The sequence below is a fragment of the Anser anser genome (assembly GCF_964211835.1).
Source record: "Anser anser genome assembly, chromosome: 13".
Taxonomy (NCBI): domain Eukaryota; kingdom Metazoa; phylum Chordata; class Aves; order Anseriformes; family Anatidae; genus Anser; species Anser anser.
In genome coordinates this window covers 23,553,421-23,566,913 of record NC_139734.1, presented here as the reverse complement: position 1 = coordinate 23,566,913, position 13,493 = coordinate 23,553,421, and the positions used below count along the sequence as shown (strand labels likewise).

The window sequence follows — 13,493 nt, the reverse complement described above, 5'->3', positions numbered from 1 at the left end:
ATTCTTTTTATCTGCTATTGTTCCAGGGACACCTACCATGGAATTCCTTGTGCTTCTGACAGGCCTCATGCTGTGGGGTTTGAACCTCCCATGTGTCATTGTCCAATTCTGTGTTTGCTTCCATCGCTTCCTGCTCCTCTTCCTCCTCCTCCTCCTCCTCCTCACTTTCTTCACACAAATTATTGCCCAACTGACGGCTCCAATATGTCTTTCGTAGCCAGTCCAGCACAACATCACAACCTAACGGAGAACATAAAACACTCTCTTCTCAGTGAGGTTTACTTTCCTATTTAACAAAAAATGCAGGTGGCATATTGCTAACTTGCATTGTGAAAAGAAACACCATTAACAAACCCTGAAATCACATACAATTCTATTAATGAAAAGGTGAGTGAGTTTAGAAAAACAAAACAAAACAAAAACCCACACAATACAGTATTGCAGCCCTGGTAACACCTACCCACTGCCTTTTTGGCAACAAAACAGATTGGACACTCCTTACTCAAGCTACACCACATTTAAGCGGAAACTAAGTCCCAGCAGTGGCATTCTGATGAGAAAACAAGTCAATTATTTTATAGCCCTATTATCAACACAATGTCTAAAGCAAAAATATTTTTTTTTTGGTGCAGACTACAGTAGGCATACCTTAGATAGAATGGAAAGAGAAACCCTTTTATCCCATCACTATTTTGCTACCAAGTTCAATTTAGGACCCTGCCGAAGGTTATGTCTCTGGCTCCTCAGTGTTTAACCCCAAATTCCCAGGAATTCCTTCATAGGCTATGAGCTGGTCATTTATTCAGGGTTGTGTGACCTACTGCATCTCCCCCTAAACTGATTTTTTTAACAGTCTTGGGTACATCTAAACCATCAGGAAAAGCATTCACCTCCTTCCCTGACATGAACTTTATGTGCTGTAAAGAAACAATAGGGCTGAACTACTGTTTCCAGTATTTTTTTTTCAGGGGAAGGAGAAAGTGTCTGAACACCTGCCCCATCAAATAAATGGAAGGTCATTCCTCCCCACAAAGTTAGAGAACCTCCAGTCCTTTTTGAAAGCCTAACGTTGGCTACATCCAGTTGCACTTTCCCCTTCCCAAAAACTGGGATTCTGCCCCACCTCTCCCAACAACACAAGGCAGGGGAGAGTGAAGAGCAACATCCCCTCCACAGCCTTGGTTTCCCCTCCTTTTCTGCATGCTCCTCAATGGGCACGCTTCAGCTATCCCCACAAGGCTGCGGCACACTGTCACAGGCATTTCACACCACAACTCTCCCCATGAGGATGAGCCCCCAGCCCGCTCAGCAGGGCCCCAGCAGGGAGGGCTGCTCCCCTCAGGGCTCTGTACCTGTTGTGATGCGGCCTGAGGGGACACCGCTGCCCGAGTTCACTGCAGGCAAGGCCCTCCCACACCATCCGACAGTGGCACTCACCCTTGCGGCACAGAGCCAGGCGGGGCAGCTTCCCGTGGGTCAGCTCATGGCGGAGATCCACGACCCAGATGGGGATATCCACCTGCAATAGCAGCTACAGGCATCACCACAAAACTCCCACGGCATCGGGTCCAACCGTACGCAGCTCTGCAAGGCTGCAGACAACCTCTTCCCGAGTGGGAACAACTACTCTAGCTTCCCCTTTCAAGGGTGGGCTGAGACCCCTCCTCTCTGACCCCGGTCCTCCTGGGGCCTAGCATCCATACAAACGCCGGATTTCGCAGTTTAAGTTTTTCAACTTTTCTTGCAACAACAGCTGTCTTTTCAGTCAGAGGCACTATGTGTAACTTAATGATGTATCAACCAGTTAAACTGTATTTAAACTGATGAAACATTCTGGATGACAGTTTGTAATGAAGATATGATCATATCATACAAAATACTCAAATCATATATACTGTAAGTTGTATTTGCATTTTTCCCACGGATAACTGACTTTAATTATTAAAGGTCTCTATTTGCAAGTTTGATCAGTGTTAAAAAGTGAGTAGCAGCAGTTTTCTTAAAAAACAAACAGAAAACAATTCTCCATCCCCATATAGAGTCATTGGACAAGGCTGCATATCTAGGAGTCGCAAATACTATCTGCTCATCCCTGTCAAAATTTGCTGTTCAAACCCAGAAACGATGCTCAGTGCAGCTGGCAATAAAAGGACTCAAGTTACTACTACACCTTGAATGTTCCATCCTCCAAACAGAAACTCACCTTAAACAACTGAGAATGACAAGATGAAAATACCTGCAAATATAACTAAGTGCTTTTAATGCATTATCTTGGTTCTCAAAGAATTGAATTTATAAACTATAGACTTAGCTCTTTTTCCATCTCTCAGTAATAAAAACAGGTGGCATATATGTCAAGTGGGACTATTTGCATCTAAAGATTCAATCACACAGGATTCAAAATGTTTTAGTGAACATCATCAGCCGTTGTTACTCCTAATTTGACTTTAAAGAACATCAAGCGTCTTCAAAGCTTTGCAGTTGGAGAGTACAGGCATCCGTATCCATTATTTTGCTTACGAAAGAATGACCCTGACAACTCCTCCTAATGTTATTAATAGTCAATGTACGTGCTCTCTGTATATATATAAGTTATTGGTTAACTTTTATTAAATATTTACCTCTATGGCTAATTGTCTCAGCGGAATGCTGACCATTTTCTGTTTCCTTTCTGTGATCAAGTTGACAAATCTGCATGCAGGTTACAGAAAAGATAAATAACTTTATCAAAAGCTGCAAAGAAACTTGGAACCCCAGAGACAAATCCCCCACAAACCATACAACACTGGGGTCTCAGAGACCTAAAGTGAAATAAGACAGCTGAATAATGCTCTCTGTCCAGATCTCTCTTTTCCTTGCAGGACAGAGGCCTTCAGAGTCCTACCTTACAAGGGCCAGACCATAGGACAGGATGAGCTCGTGTGACCTCAGTCTGCCAGATGAATCCAGAACCTTGCAACGAATCAGTTCGGCAGTACAATCCACTGCAAGAGGCATTTTGGGGCCATACCTAGAAATTAAAGAAATGATGAGCAGCCTCACAAGAATACACTCCCCCTACAAAAAGGGTAGCCTTCACAATACTTTTTGTGCTTTGTGGTACTAAGCAGCCTGAGAACAGGTATGCAGACAGTAAGGCTTCTTCCAGAAGACTTTTAATTGGAACAGTGATTACACGGCTGCTCCTAGGCAGGTTAAATGAGTACCTACTGACATGCCAAACGTCAGCACTCATGTCACTCATACAGCACGAGTCGCTATAACTGGACCGGATTCCTTTACGGTGCAGCAGAGGCAACACAAAGTAAAGCGACGTGGGGACCCCGGACGCGCTCAGAGCGCCGCACTGTCCTGAGCGGAACGAGTCCGGGAAGCTCCGGACACGCAGGGCTTCTGCCTCCCCCCGCGCCCGAGGCGCCGCGCTATTACCGGCGCCATCCGTGTGTCCGAAGGCGACTGCCCAGAGACGGGGCCCCGCAGGACGAGGCGCCCGCGGCTGCGCACGCCGCTGCGGCCGGCCCTGCGGCCCCGACAGGCCGTGCCGGAGCAGCCCGGGGCGCGCAGCCGGCACGGCCGCTTCAGGGACCGCAGGGGGCGGCCCGGGAGGCAGCGACGGCCCCGCAGGGCCGCTCCCCGCTCCCGCTCCCGCTCCACGCCGGCGCGCGGCCCGTACCGGCTCTTCCAGGCCGAGACCCGATCCAGCGCCTCCTGCTGCAGCCGGCCGTCCCCGCAGTACAGCCCCACCATCACCTGGTCCCACTCCGCCCTGCCCCTCCACGCCACCACCGTCCGCAGCGGCTTCAGCCGCCTGCGGGTCCCGGACAGCCACTGCCGCCCGCCCGCCATGCCGCCGCCCGCCCCGCGCCCCCCGCCCGGCTTCCGCCGCCCCGGCCCGGGGCGGGGCGCGCCGCTTCCGGCTGCCCAGGGGCGGCGGGAGGGCGCTGGGTTGCGGGGATTGTGGTGTGGTTTTTTGTTTGTTTTTTGCTTGTTTGTTTGTTTTAATCGCCTGTTCTCTCGCCGATCTATCCTCTCTAGTCACCAGTGACGCCGATCTGTTCTCCTTAGTCACCAGTGATAGGACCCGCGGGAATGGTGTCAAGCTGAGGCAGGGGAGGTTTAGGCTACACATCAGGAAGAGGCTCTTCACCGAGAGGGTGGTCGCCCACTGGAACAGGCTCCCCAGGGAAGCAGTCACTGCACCAAGCCTGTCGCAGTTTAAGAAGCGATTGGACTGTGCGCTTAGTCACATGGTCTGAAATTTTGGGCAGACCTGTGTGGTGCCAGGAGTTGGGCTCGATGATCCTTGTGGGTCCCTTCCGACTCAGGTTATTCTGTGATTCTGTGATTCTATGATTCTCGTCAGGCAGTTTGTGCGAGCCCAGGAATATGCTTATGTTAGAGGCCAGGGGAAGACAGAACTGCAAGGTGGGATGGGAAAAACGTGCTGGAGCTGGAAGCCCATGGGAGCTGCTCGCAGTGACATTGCCAGCAGCAAAGCTAAGCCTTGGGTTCTGGTTACTTAGGAAGACCTGCTGGAAAATACAGAGTATTATACACAAGATGTGGGGGTTTTCAGCCATACCAGGAGCTTGGTGTGTGATCTGAGTCAAATCATATTAGATGACATTTAAATTTAACATTTTTAAAATTAATAATCATAATAAAAAATGGAACTTTTTTGTTTGTTTGATTGATTGATTTTCTGTTACTAAGGAGAATAAAGACCCTAAGCAAAAGCAGTGGATAAAAATAAAGTTGAGCCACAGCAGAAATCGACCAAAATCCAATCCTTCTACTACTGTGGTAAATAAGTTTTGTAAATGAGATCACAGAAAAAGTATTTCTGTTAATATTTTCTTTCAGATAGTACCTTCCTGAGAGCGCCACCTTGCCCTCTTCATGCAGCTGTAACTTGCAAAAATTGGCACTTTGGAAAATCATTTTGCATGCCTGGGGAACAGGGACCTGCATCCAAACAAGCAGATAGGGAACTCCTTAGACACAGTAATACACAAAGGCATGTGCTGATACAGTAAAATTCTAATTGCAGTACAGCTGCTTTCCTGCATTGGTCCATAATGAATTGTATTGTGTGTGTTATAAATACAAGTTTTAGATGTGTTCTGGGGTTTGATCAAAGGTCATGATTTATGTAATGTAACCTAGATTAATGTATCCACCTGTTTTTTTTCCAGTCGGATTTACTTCCCTTTCTTAAGCTGAGTACATCAGGAGGTCGAAATCATCATTGTATGGATGGGTTACAAATGCATGGATTTTCCAAAATAAGGGGACGACCACTCACCTCCCCCTTCTTTAGTAAAAGCTTTGATTTTATGGCTGCACCTATATGAAATTCTGTAGTGTTCCATTTTCTTTGAAAAACAGTTTGTAGGTAATTTTTCATTGTCTGCTGCGTTGTTTCTCTTCTCTAAACATACTTGAGAGATTAAGTTGGGGAATAGCTGAATCTGTAATTTTTACCAGCATAGAAATTGAAAAATACTAAGAAAATACTTGCTTTATTGTATATTTATGTTACCCATTGACGTAAAACCAAGTTGTGCAGAAAATTGAAAGAACTATTTTCTGCCTATATGGAGGTAAAAAAAATGTTTGTGAAGGGTGACAATACAACATTCTATCTGAATGTAAATATTTACCTTTTGTGATCTGATGAAAGGGTAGACAGACTTTGTTGCTGGATGTAACAGGAGGTATCTGGCCTTATGATCCTGAGCAAATTGATGTTGTAGTTAGTGCCTCAGCTTCTTGCATATTATCTTATTGAGGAAGAACATACAGCAATGTACAAAAGGACACTTTTACCTAGCCTGATGTTCAGAAAAGGTAAGTGTAATATGTTATCCTGATTTTAGCCTATTCACCCATTTCCTATATAACCTATAAATACCAGCAGGTAATGCCAAAACTTGTTGAAGCTGCTTAACCATACAGGTCAGACTTTTGGATATCTTATTTCTTTACAAGAAAATATCCCACAAATCAGAAGAACAGTCTGTCTTTCTCTGCAGGAATCAGCTACCTAGCTTGAAGGCTGAGGAGGTGTGAAGTCTGTCTGGTTTTTGTCAATCAGAAGGAGAAGCAAAAACATCAGATGACTTTTTCGTCCTTCATGTGCATGGAAGTGATTTCCAGGATTACTTGCTCCATTGTTCTTTAGTGTACGGAGTCCATATCTAGGAAAATATTGAATAACAGTGACCCTCTTGAGTTTAAATACCTGTTAGTAAGTTGAAAGAGAAAGAGAACAGACAATTTCCATCAACGGTTTTGCTTAATGAATGTCTGAGGCCAAAGAAACTGGGTGGATATGCTTGTTCCAAATACTCAAAAGGACTTTTCTTCCAGATAAGATGTCTTTCAGACCCTTGTTTTCAACAGTACTGAGGATTGTTCTGAGTAGCTACAGGCCCTTCTGTAGATTGGTTCTGTCTTTCCCCAAGACTGTCTGGATTTTAGGGTAGCTTAAGCTTTTTATTCAATATTCAGAAGCAAGATTTTGTTTGCAGAACTGTTAATCATCCTCAACAGGTTTTTATGAGCATTCTCTGCTTATACTGGAAAGCTAAAATTCCTTTTATATTCTAGCACAAGTGCAGTTAATGAAGCCTACACTACTTTGGACTAACATGAGTATACCTGATTGCATAGTTCAGAACATGTGCTTCTCAACGTGAGTCAATAGAAAAAAAAATCTAGAAACTCTGCCCATTACAAAATATTTGTTAAATACAGAAGATTATGGGACAGAAATGCTACAGAAATTCTGGGACTGGAAAATCAGAAGGTTGCTCAGAACTCATTAGTATATGGATTTAGTCATCAGCATTTGAAGCAGTTCAGTGTCCAGCAAAGCTGAATGAGTTCTGTTAAAATGCCATCTTTGAATAATATATCAGTTCAGCCTCATGCCCACACCCCCAAAAGTCTGCTGTGTTCTTTGGTAGGTCAAAACGAAACAAAAGTTTCATTACTCAGAAGAACTGCAAGGCTGAGGGAACAGATTTGACATTTGTTGCCAAACTCCTGCGGTGTCTCATGCACTGAAAGTGAATTCTCAGAAGGTATGAGACAGGGACAAAAATTGGAGCAGGGCCCTGTTCTCTGGAAATGGAATAGCACTTTTCATCTGCTTTAAAAATGTTCTGAAATCACAAGCTGTTTACTGCAATCAAGGGGTCTTATTCAGAGTACAGGAACATCGTGTCATTTTGCTTTCCAAATTCTTTCAGGGTTTCAGAAGTCAACTGCAATGCAAAGTCTGTAAAAGCCAAATACTGCAATGATGTGGAACAGATAGGATGCATCAGACTTGATCAGACTACCTGTTCCTGCTTCCGTATCCTCAGAGACGTATCAGAGATTAAATTTAAAGGAGTATTTTTCATTCTTACTCTCTCTGGAGAGCAAGAAAGATGTGAAGAATTTGATGTCTGTAATAGAGGGAAATGGAAGCAAGGGCTGAACTAGCACAGATTTCACATGCTTCATGTGCTTTCAGAGTCTGGATCAAAGGGGAATTATGCTTGTGCTATTGCTTTGTTTGTGATGTCTGGCCATGAGGTTGCTCTGTGCAAAACTGGGAAGTGGTGGGCAAAGATGGCTTGTTGTCCTGAATGACCCACCCAAGGTTGGCAGCAATTTGCTATACCAGTTTCTGCATCCTTAATGTGGTATCAGCTGAGAGAAGAGGACAAGATTGTCTGTGGTGTCCCTGTAGTACTTTGGGAATCTGAATGGTTAGGGCAAATGTGGTTACTTGTACCTACAGGTGAAGTGCCGGTGAGGAACAAAGAACCAGACTGCTGTTTAGCTAAAAAGGCCTAGACAGAAAACCTCTTTGGAAAGAGATTTCAATGTATCAGGGTAATGTAGGTAGTGGATTAAAATAAAGAAAATCCAGGAGGTAAACTGTGATAATACTTTCTCTAAAAGGACCTGAAACTGCTTTTCTCTTGTATAACTGAAAAAGAAGCCTCCAGAGCCTTTCTGAATAATCTTGCTCTGGCTGGGAAGAGGGAAATTCCTTTTCCTGATTTCTTTCCAGAGGGATTGAAATAAGCAGAGGTGATACCTAGAAACAGTCTTGGAATATCAACAGAAAGGAAATTTAATGTGCAGTGCAACATGCTTTCTTTCATTTTCTTTTTTTTTTTTTTTGACTGGGATCAACAACTGTGTGCCAGACTTCTTCCCGGAGTAATCAATGACCAATAAATGCACTTAAAATGAGGGGGTGCAAAAGATTAAGCTTTGGGGTACCCAGAAATGAAGTAAAAGCCCTTTAAACCAATTAAAAAGGAGGGAGTGTGTCAAGAAGATGTGAGTTGAGTCTTTGTTGTTGTTGTTGGTTGTTTGCTTCTGTTGTTTTTTATGTTATTTTTTAAATTGAATAAGGCACAGCTAAGAAAGAACGATGCTCTATCTGCCTTTCTATGGCTTGACAATTTAATCTCTAATTGGTTGTAAGACATTTGAGCTCCACGTATTCACCAAACACCCTGGCCCTTTGAGGTTGTTAGGAGAGCAGTGGGTGGCAGAGCAGTCAGGAGTGCATCTGTACTGGCAGCTGTTGCCTTCTTTTTTGTGTGTTATTCCCTAGAGCGTGGAGAGTGACTGCTGGTAGGTCAGAGAACGAGAGATTGGGGCCTCTGCACCTCTTCTGTGCTATTGGCTGGTTTTGTTTTCTGGCATCTGAGACTTGAGCTTTGGACACTAGCCACCGAACATTATGTTTGCACTGAATTTGTCTCTGTCCTTCCCAGTCTCTTCTCCTTTCCTCTGTTTGCAGAGTTGCAAAGGTAAGAATATGAAATGCTACTTCTTGGCTCATTTCTCACATGGGGATTAGTATGCTAAGTGAGAGGTATCTGAAATTCTAAACAGATAAAGACAAGTTTAGCAGGGATCTCAAATAACACTGTGTTCTTTACACAGCTACGCAACGGAGGCCAATGTAGCTCAGATTTTCTGAATGAGTAATTACTCTAACCTGCTAAGAATCATTAAAGCTGCCTGGCCGAGAAGGACCTGGGAGTATTGGTGGATAGTCGGCTGAATATGAGCCAGCAGTGTGCTCAGGTGGCCAAGAAGGCCAACGGCATCCTGGCCTGTATAAGAAGCAGTGTGGCCAGCAGGTCGAGGGAAGTGATTGTGCCCCTGTACTCGGCTCTGGTGAGGCCGCACCTCGAGTACTGTGTTCAGTTTTGGGCCCCTCGCTACAGGAAGGACATGGACGTGCTCGAGCGAGTCCAGAGAAGGGCGACCAAGCTGGTGAGGGGTCTGGAGAACAAGTCTTACGAGGAGCGGCTGAGGGAGCTGGGCTTGTTCAGCCTGGAGAAGAGGAGGCTCAGGGGCGACCTCATCGCTCTCTACAGTTACCTGAAAGGAGGCTGTAGAGAGGTGGGGGTTGGTCTATTCTCCCACGTGCCTAGTGACAGGACGAGGGGGAATGGGCTAAAGTTGCGACAGGGGAGTTTTAGGTTGGATGTTAGGAAGTACTTCTTTACCGAAAGGGTTATTAAGCATTGGAACGGGCTGCCCAGGGAGGTGGTGGAGTCACCATCCCTGGAGGTCTTTAAAAGACGTTTAGATGTAGAGCTTAGGGATATGGTTTAGTGGAGTACTTAGTGTTAGGTCGGAGGTTGGACTCGATGATCTTGAGGTCTCTTCCAACCTAGAGAAATCTGTGAATCTGTGAATTATGTGTGGATACCTGTGCAGCAAGTACAAAGCAATGTCTGCACCCTTGTAGTCCTTATGCTTAATCCTGCATTCAGTGAAGTCAGCAGAAGTTCTACACTGAATGCAGGGGATGCTGGGTCAAGCCTCACATGTGTGATGCTTGTCAAGGGATGTATTACAGGAAATAAGCAACTGAACATGCTTTCTGATGCCAGAGGCTTGGCAGTAGGTTCTGATGCTCTTCAGATATGTGAGACAGCCCTGAAGGAGGAGAAAGCATGTTATTCTACATTTTTATCATTTTTATCTTGTCTAGGAGTCCTGCATAAATGCTCCAGGTAGGGAGCAGCTTCCTGCAGAGGGAGAGGTGATATAGCTCTGGACTCTGTGCTCTCTCTCCCCCTAGGGAGAGGCTGAGAGGGGGAGCAGTACAAGCCATATGTTTGTCACTTTCTTTCTTGCATTTCCTGAAAAGTGCTTAGACAAAACAACCATGGAGCAGAGTGTAGGAACAGGCACTGAATATGATGGGGAATGGCAGAGGTTTTCCTCCTCATAGGAGATACAGGTTTCCTGTACAAAATGTGCTTTAAAAGCACTGGAATGAGGTATCCTGGAAAACCTTCCTGCCCCAGAACTTTACTACTTTACTTTTAATTTGTGTTCTCTTTTTCACTGAAGATAAACAAAAGCTTGAGGCAACATATGGCTCCCTCACAGAAAGATGACTCCAAGGAAAAAATCATCCTGAATATTGGGGGAGTCATATATGAGACATAGAGCAGCACCCTTCGCATCTTTCCAGGGACTAAGCTGTGCAGCCTCATGGAGTCCCATGCCCCAGGCATTTATGACTATGATCCCACCATTAAAGTGTTCTTTTTTGATAGGAGTGCTGAGATCTTCAGGCTCATATTGAATTATTGTAGGACCAAACATTTCCACTGCCCCATAGATACCTGTAGGTCAGTCTTAGAAGAAGAGCTGGCTTTTGGGGAGATAAAGGAGGCACAATTAGCATCCTGCTGCTGGCTGAAGCTGAATAACAAAGAAGTACACTTAGAGGAGTTGGACATTTGGGGTGAAAATGAACAGACTGATAACCAGTGCCCTATAGTCCAGACAGAAAGAAGAGAGAGCTGGAGAAGCAGGTGGCAGCCAAAGATTTGGTCTGTCTTTGAAAAAAACTTTTCCTCTTTCAGTGCTAAAGTAATTTTATATGTGGAGATGCACACAGCCTGTGCCCTTTGGGATTACTGGAATGGGTCCATGAAAAATACTAATGAGTTTGGGGCTTTGATAACCATATTTGGAGTACCGGATTAAAACAAACCAACAAACCTCTCTCTTCTCATTAACAGACAACTCATTTTTCTCACCTCTTGTCCCTGTTCTCTGTAAAAGAATGCATGCCCTGTGCCTCTTTCAAACCTCAGGTATGCCGAGCAACAAATGCAAGTCTGAGACAACAGAAGATGCTTTTCTGCACTGCTAGCATATCCTGAGCCAATATTTTGTCCTGGAGAGGCTCTTAGAGTAAGTCTGTCTGCATTAGTCCAGCATGTCAGATATTTTTCCTTCCTTACAAATTCAGATACAGGAGTTAAGTATATTTTTTCTTTGAACCCAATCCTCTCTGTGGTTTTTCAAATTTGAAAGGAGAAAATACATGTCATGTGTGCAAAACAGTGCTGAGCAGGTGATTTGAAAAAGATTGTCTGGAATTGTACTGTGCCTGTAGAGAGGATCATAGGGTTGTGGTGGGGCTGTGAAGTTATGCGATACCTGTTTGTTGGACTAATTGCACGTATGCCCTTTCCTCCCTCTGCAGTGCCTGGCTTTTGTTTCTCTGCTGTTCATCTTTGGAATTCTCATATTCTGTGAGGAGACCAAGGCACAATTTGAGTTCTTTACTGCTAACTTCACCTTTGTTAGCAGTGCTGAGGTCTCCCACAACTACTATGAACCCTATTACCACCAGGCTGCCTACTTGGTTCATCTGGAGCTTTTCTGTGTCCTCTGGTTTACTTTTGAGTTCTCTGTGCAATTTTGTTTCTGTCCAGACAAGAAGTTCTTCCAAAATCTCTTGAATGTGGTTGACTTCCTCTCCCTCTTCCCCGTTTATATTGAACTCTTTGTGGATGGGCAAATTCAGAGAATGACAAGCCTGGTGTTTTGATTGGGCTTTACTTGCATTGTCCATTTCTTCAAACTCCTGAAGATACCAAACCTGATAGAAACAACACTGATCTTCAGAGTTCAGTGCTACACCCTCAAGTCTATTCCCAGAGAGTTTTGAATCCTGCTGATGATTTTGACCTTTCAGACACTCTTCTTTGTCTCTCTCTTTTTCTATGGGGAGTTGCTGGGTAGTCATCCTTCCTACAAAAAGAAGCTACACTTCACTAACATTCTTCTTTGCTTCTGGTGGGCACTGATCACACTCACTACAGTGGACTATGGAGATGTCATCCCTCTCACCACAGCTGGCCAAGTGACAGCAGCCTTAGCTGCAGTATTTGTCATGTTAACTATCATCATTCAATCCCCATTTTCCTGGTGAAGTTTAAAAACTATTACGACATTGCTATCTTCAAATGGAACCTGAAAAGGATCAAGAAGCATCAACACCATTGACATCAGAACCTCTGTTCCCCTTTGCTGTGGAGCAATAAAGATTCAGCATGGCTTATTCCCTTTGGTAGGAAGGGAGAGCATATAGTTCTTAGTGCACTTAGTTGCTGCCTTAGCATATTTCAAACCAATGGTGAGGCCTCACTTTGTAGTACATGATGCACAGGTGGTCAGACCTGTTGAATCCCATGTGTCTTTCCCATACAGTACTGCATCACATGCTCTTTTATATGCCACAGTTGCACTCTCTCATCTAGCTGTGAGGAGAGAAGCTGTGATGCTGCATTACAGCTTGAATGTGCATCACACAGCCCAGTCCCATGACGTGGGGCCACAGCATAGTCTCTCAGCTGGCACGTAACCCTTGATGCTACCTATATTCTCCATTGCCTGACAGGCCATAATCTCATTTTGCATGCTGAAAAGATCTGTAAAGGGTCCTGCTCTAACAGTGAGGAGGAGGTAGGGGGATTTTTTTTTTTTTTTAAGTGTTCTGTTTCCTCATTTTACCTTTTAGTAAAGAAGCCAGTACATCTGATTTGCCTGTGCTCACACACCATTGTAAAGAAGGGAGTAGGCTGAACTGACTGTCTGTGGTCCTGAGAGCCAGCACTGTTCGATAATGTGCTTTGCATGCTCACAGGAAATGCTGTGGCATTCGGGTAGCAGCAAGGGAGCCCTCCAACAGCAGAACTTTTTGGCTCAGCTGAAGTCAATAGCAACATTTTCTTGGCCTTAGTGAGATCAAAATTTCATTGGCCATTTCCAGTGGATCAACTCATTTCAGTACTTGATTTTTATGTGACAAAATCTCTGAGCTATTAACCAAAATATCTGTGGCTACATAAAAATTATTTTTTCCTGTTCAAGAAGAAGAACATAATCCGCATTACTCAGTACAGTTTTAATGTCATTTACCTTATAAAGGCATAGCTATAAATTATGAATATTTATCTTTTAACTGAATAGTGTTACCTGTGTTTTATTTTGAAATAACAAATATTGTTGAGGTATGGAAAAGAACCCACATCTCATTGTTTATACAGTAGGATGAAGTGTTAAGATTATTTTGTTTGGTAAGTAAAAACTGCTATGTACAACAAGTTTTGTATGTAAATTTCATTTAGACTGTATTTTAATTGCAATATTAA

At 44.1% G+C, this 13,493-nt stretch overlaps 1 protein-coding gene and 2 pseudogenes across 3 annotated transcripts in view; 2 read left to right on the top strand and 1 right to left on the bottom strand.

The window, feature by feature from the left end:
• Nucleotides 1-3,877, bottom strand: part of LAS1L (LAS1 like ribosome biogenesis factor) — a 30,933-nt gene extending 27,056 nt beyond the window's left edge. Inside the window, exons 1-5 of the mRNA XM_083797337.1 lie at nt 3,674-3,877; nt 2,885-3,010; nt 2,622-2,691; nt 1,438-1,519; nt 37-240 (exon numbers count right to left, since the gene is read on the bottom strand). Coding sequence (XP_083653463.1) covers nt 37-240; nt 1,438-1,519; nt 2,622-2,691; nt 2,885-3,010; nt 3,674-3,846 — 655 coding nt within the window. The 5' untranslated portion in view covers nt 3,847-3,877. The remainder of the gene's footprint in view (nt 1-36; nt 241-1,437; nt 1,520-2,621; nt 2,692-2,884; nt 3,011-3,673) is intronic.
• A 6,536-nt stretch (nt 3,878-10,413) lies between these two features.
• On the top strand, nt 10,414-11,526 carry LOC310880719 (voltage-gated potassium channel KCNC1-like; annotated as a pseudogene). Its single transcript has one exon. The product of its transcript is annotated as a voltage-gated potassium channel KCNC1-like (transcript).
• On the top strand, nt 11,519-12,345 carry LOC310880718 (voltage-gated potassium channel KCNC1-like; annotated as a pseudogene). The gene has a single exon. The product of its transcript is annotated as a voltage-gated potassium channel KCNC1-like (transcript).
• The last annotated feature ends 1,148 nt before the right edge of the window (nt 12,346-13,493 follow it).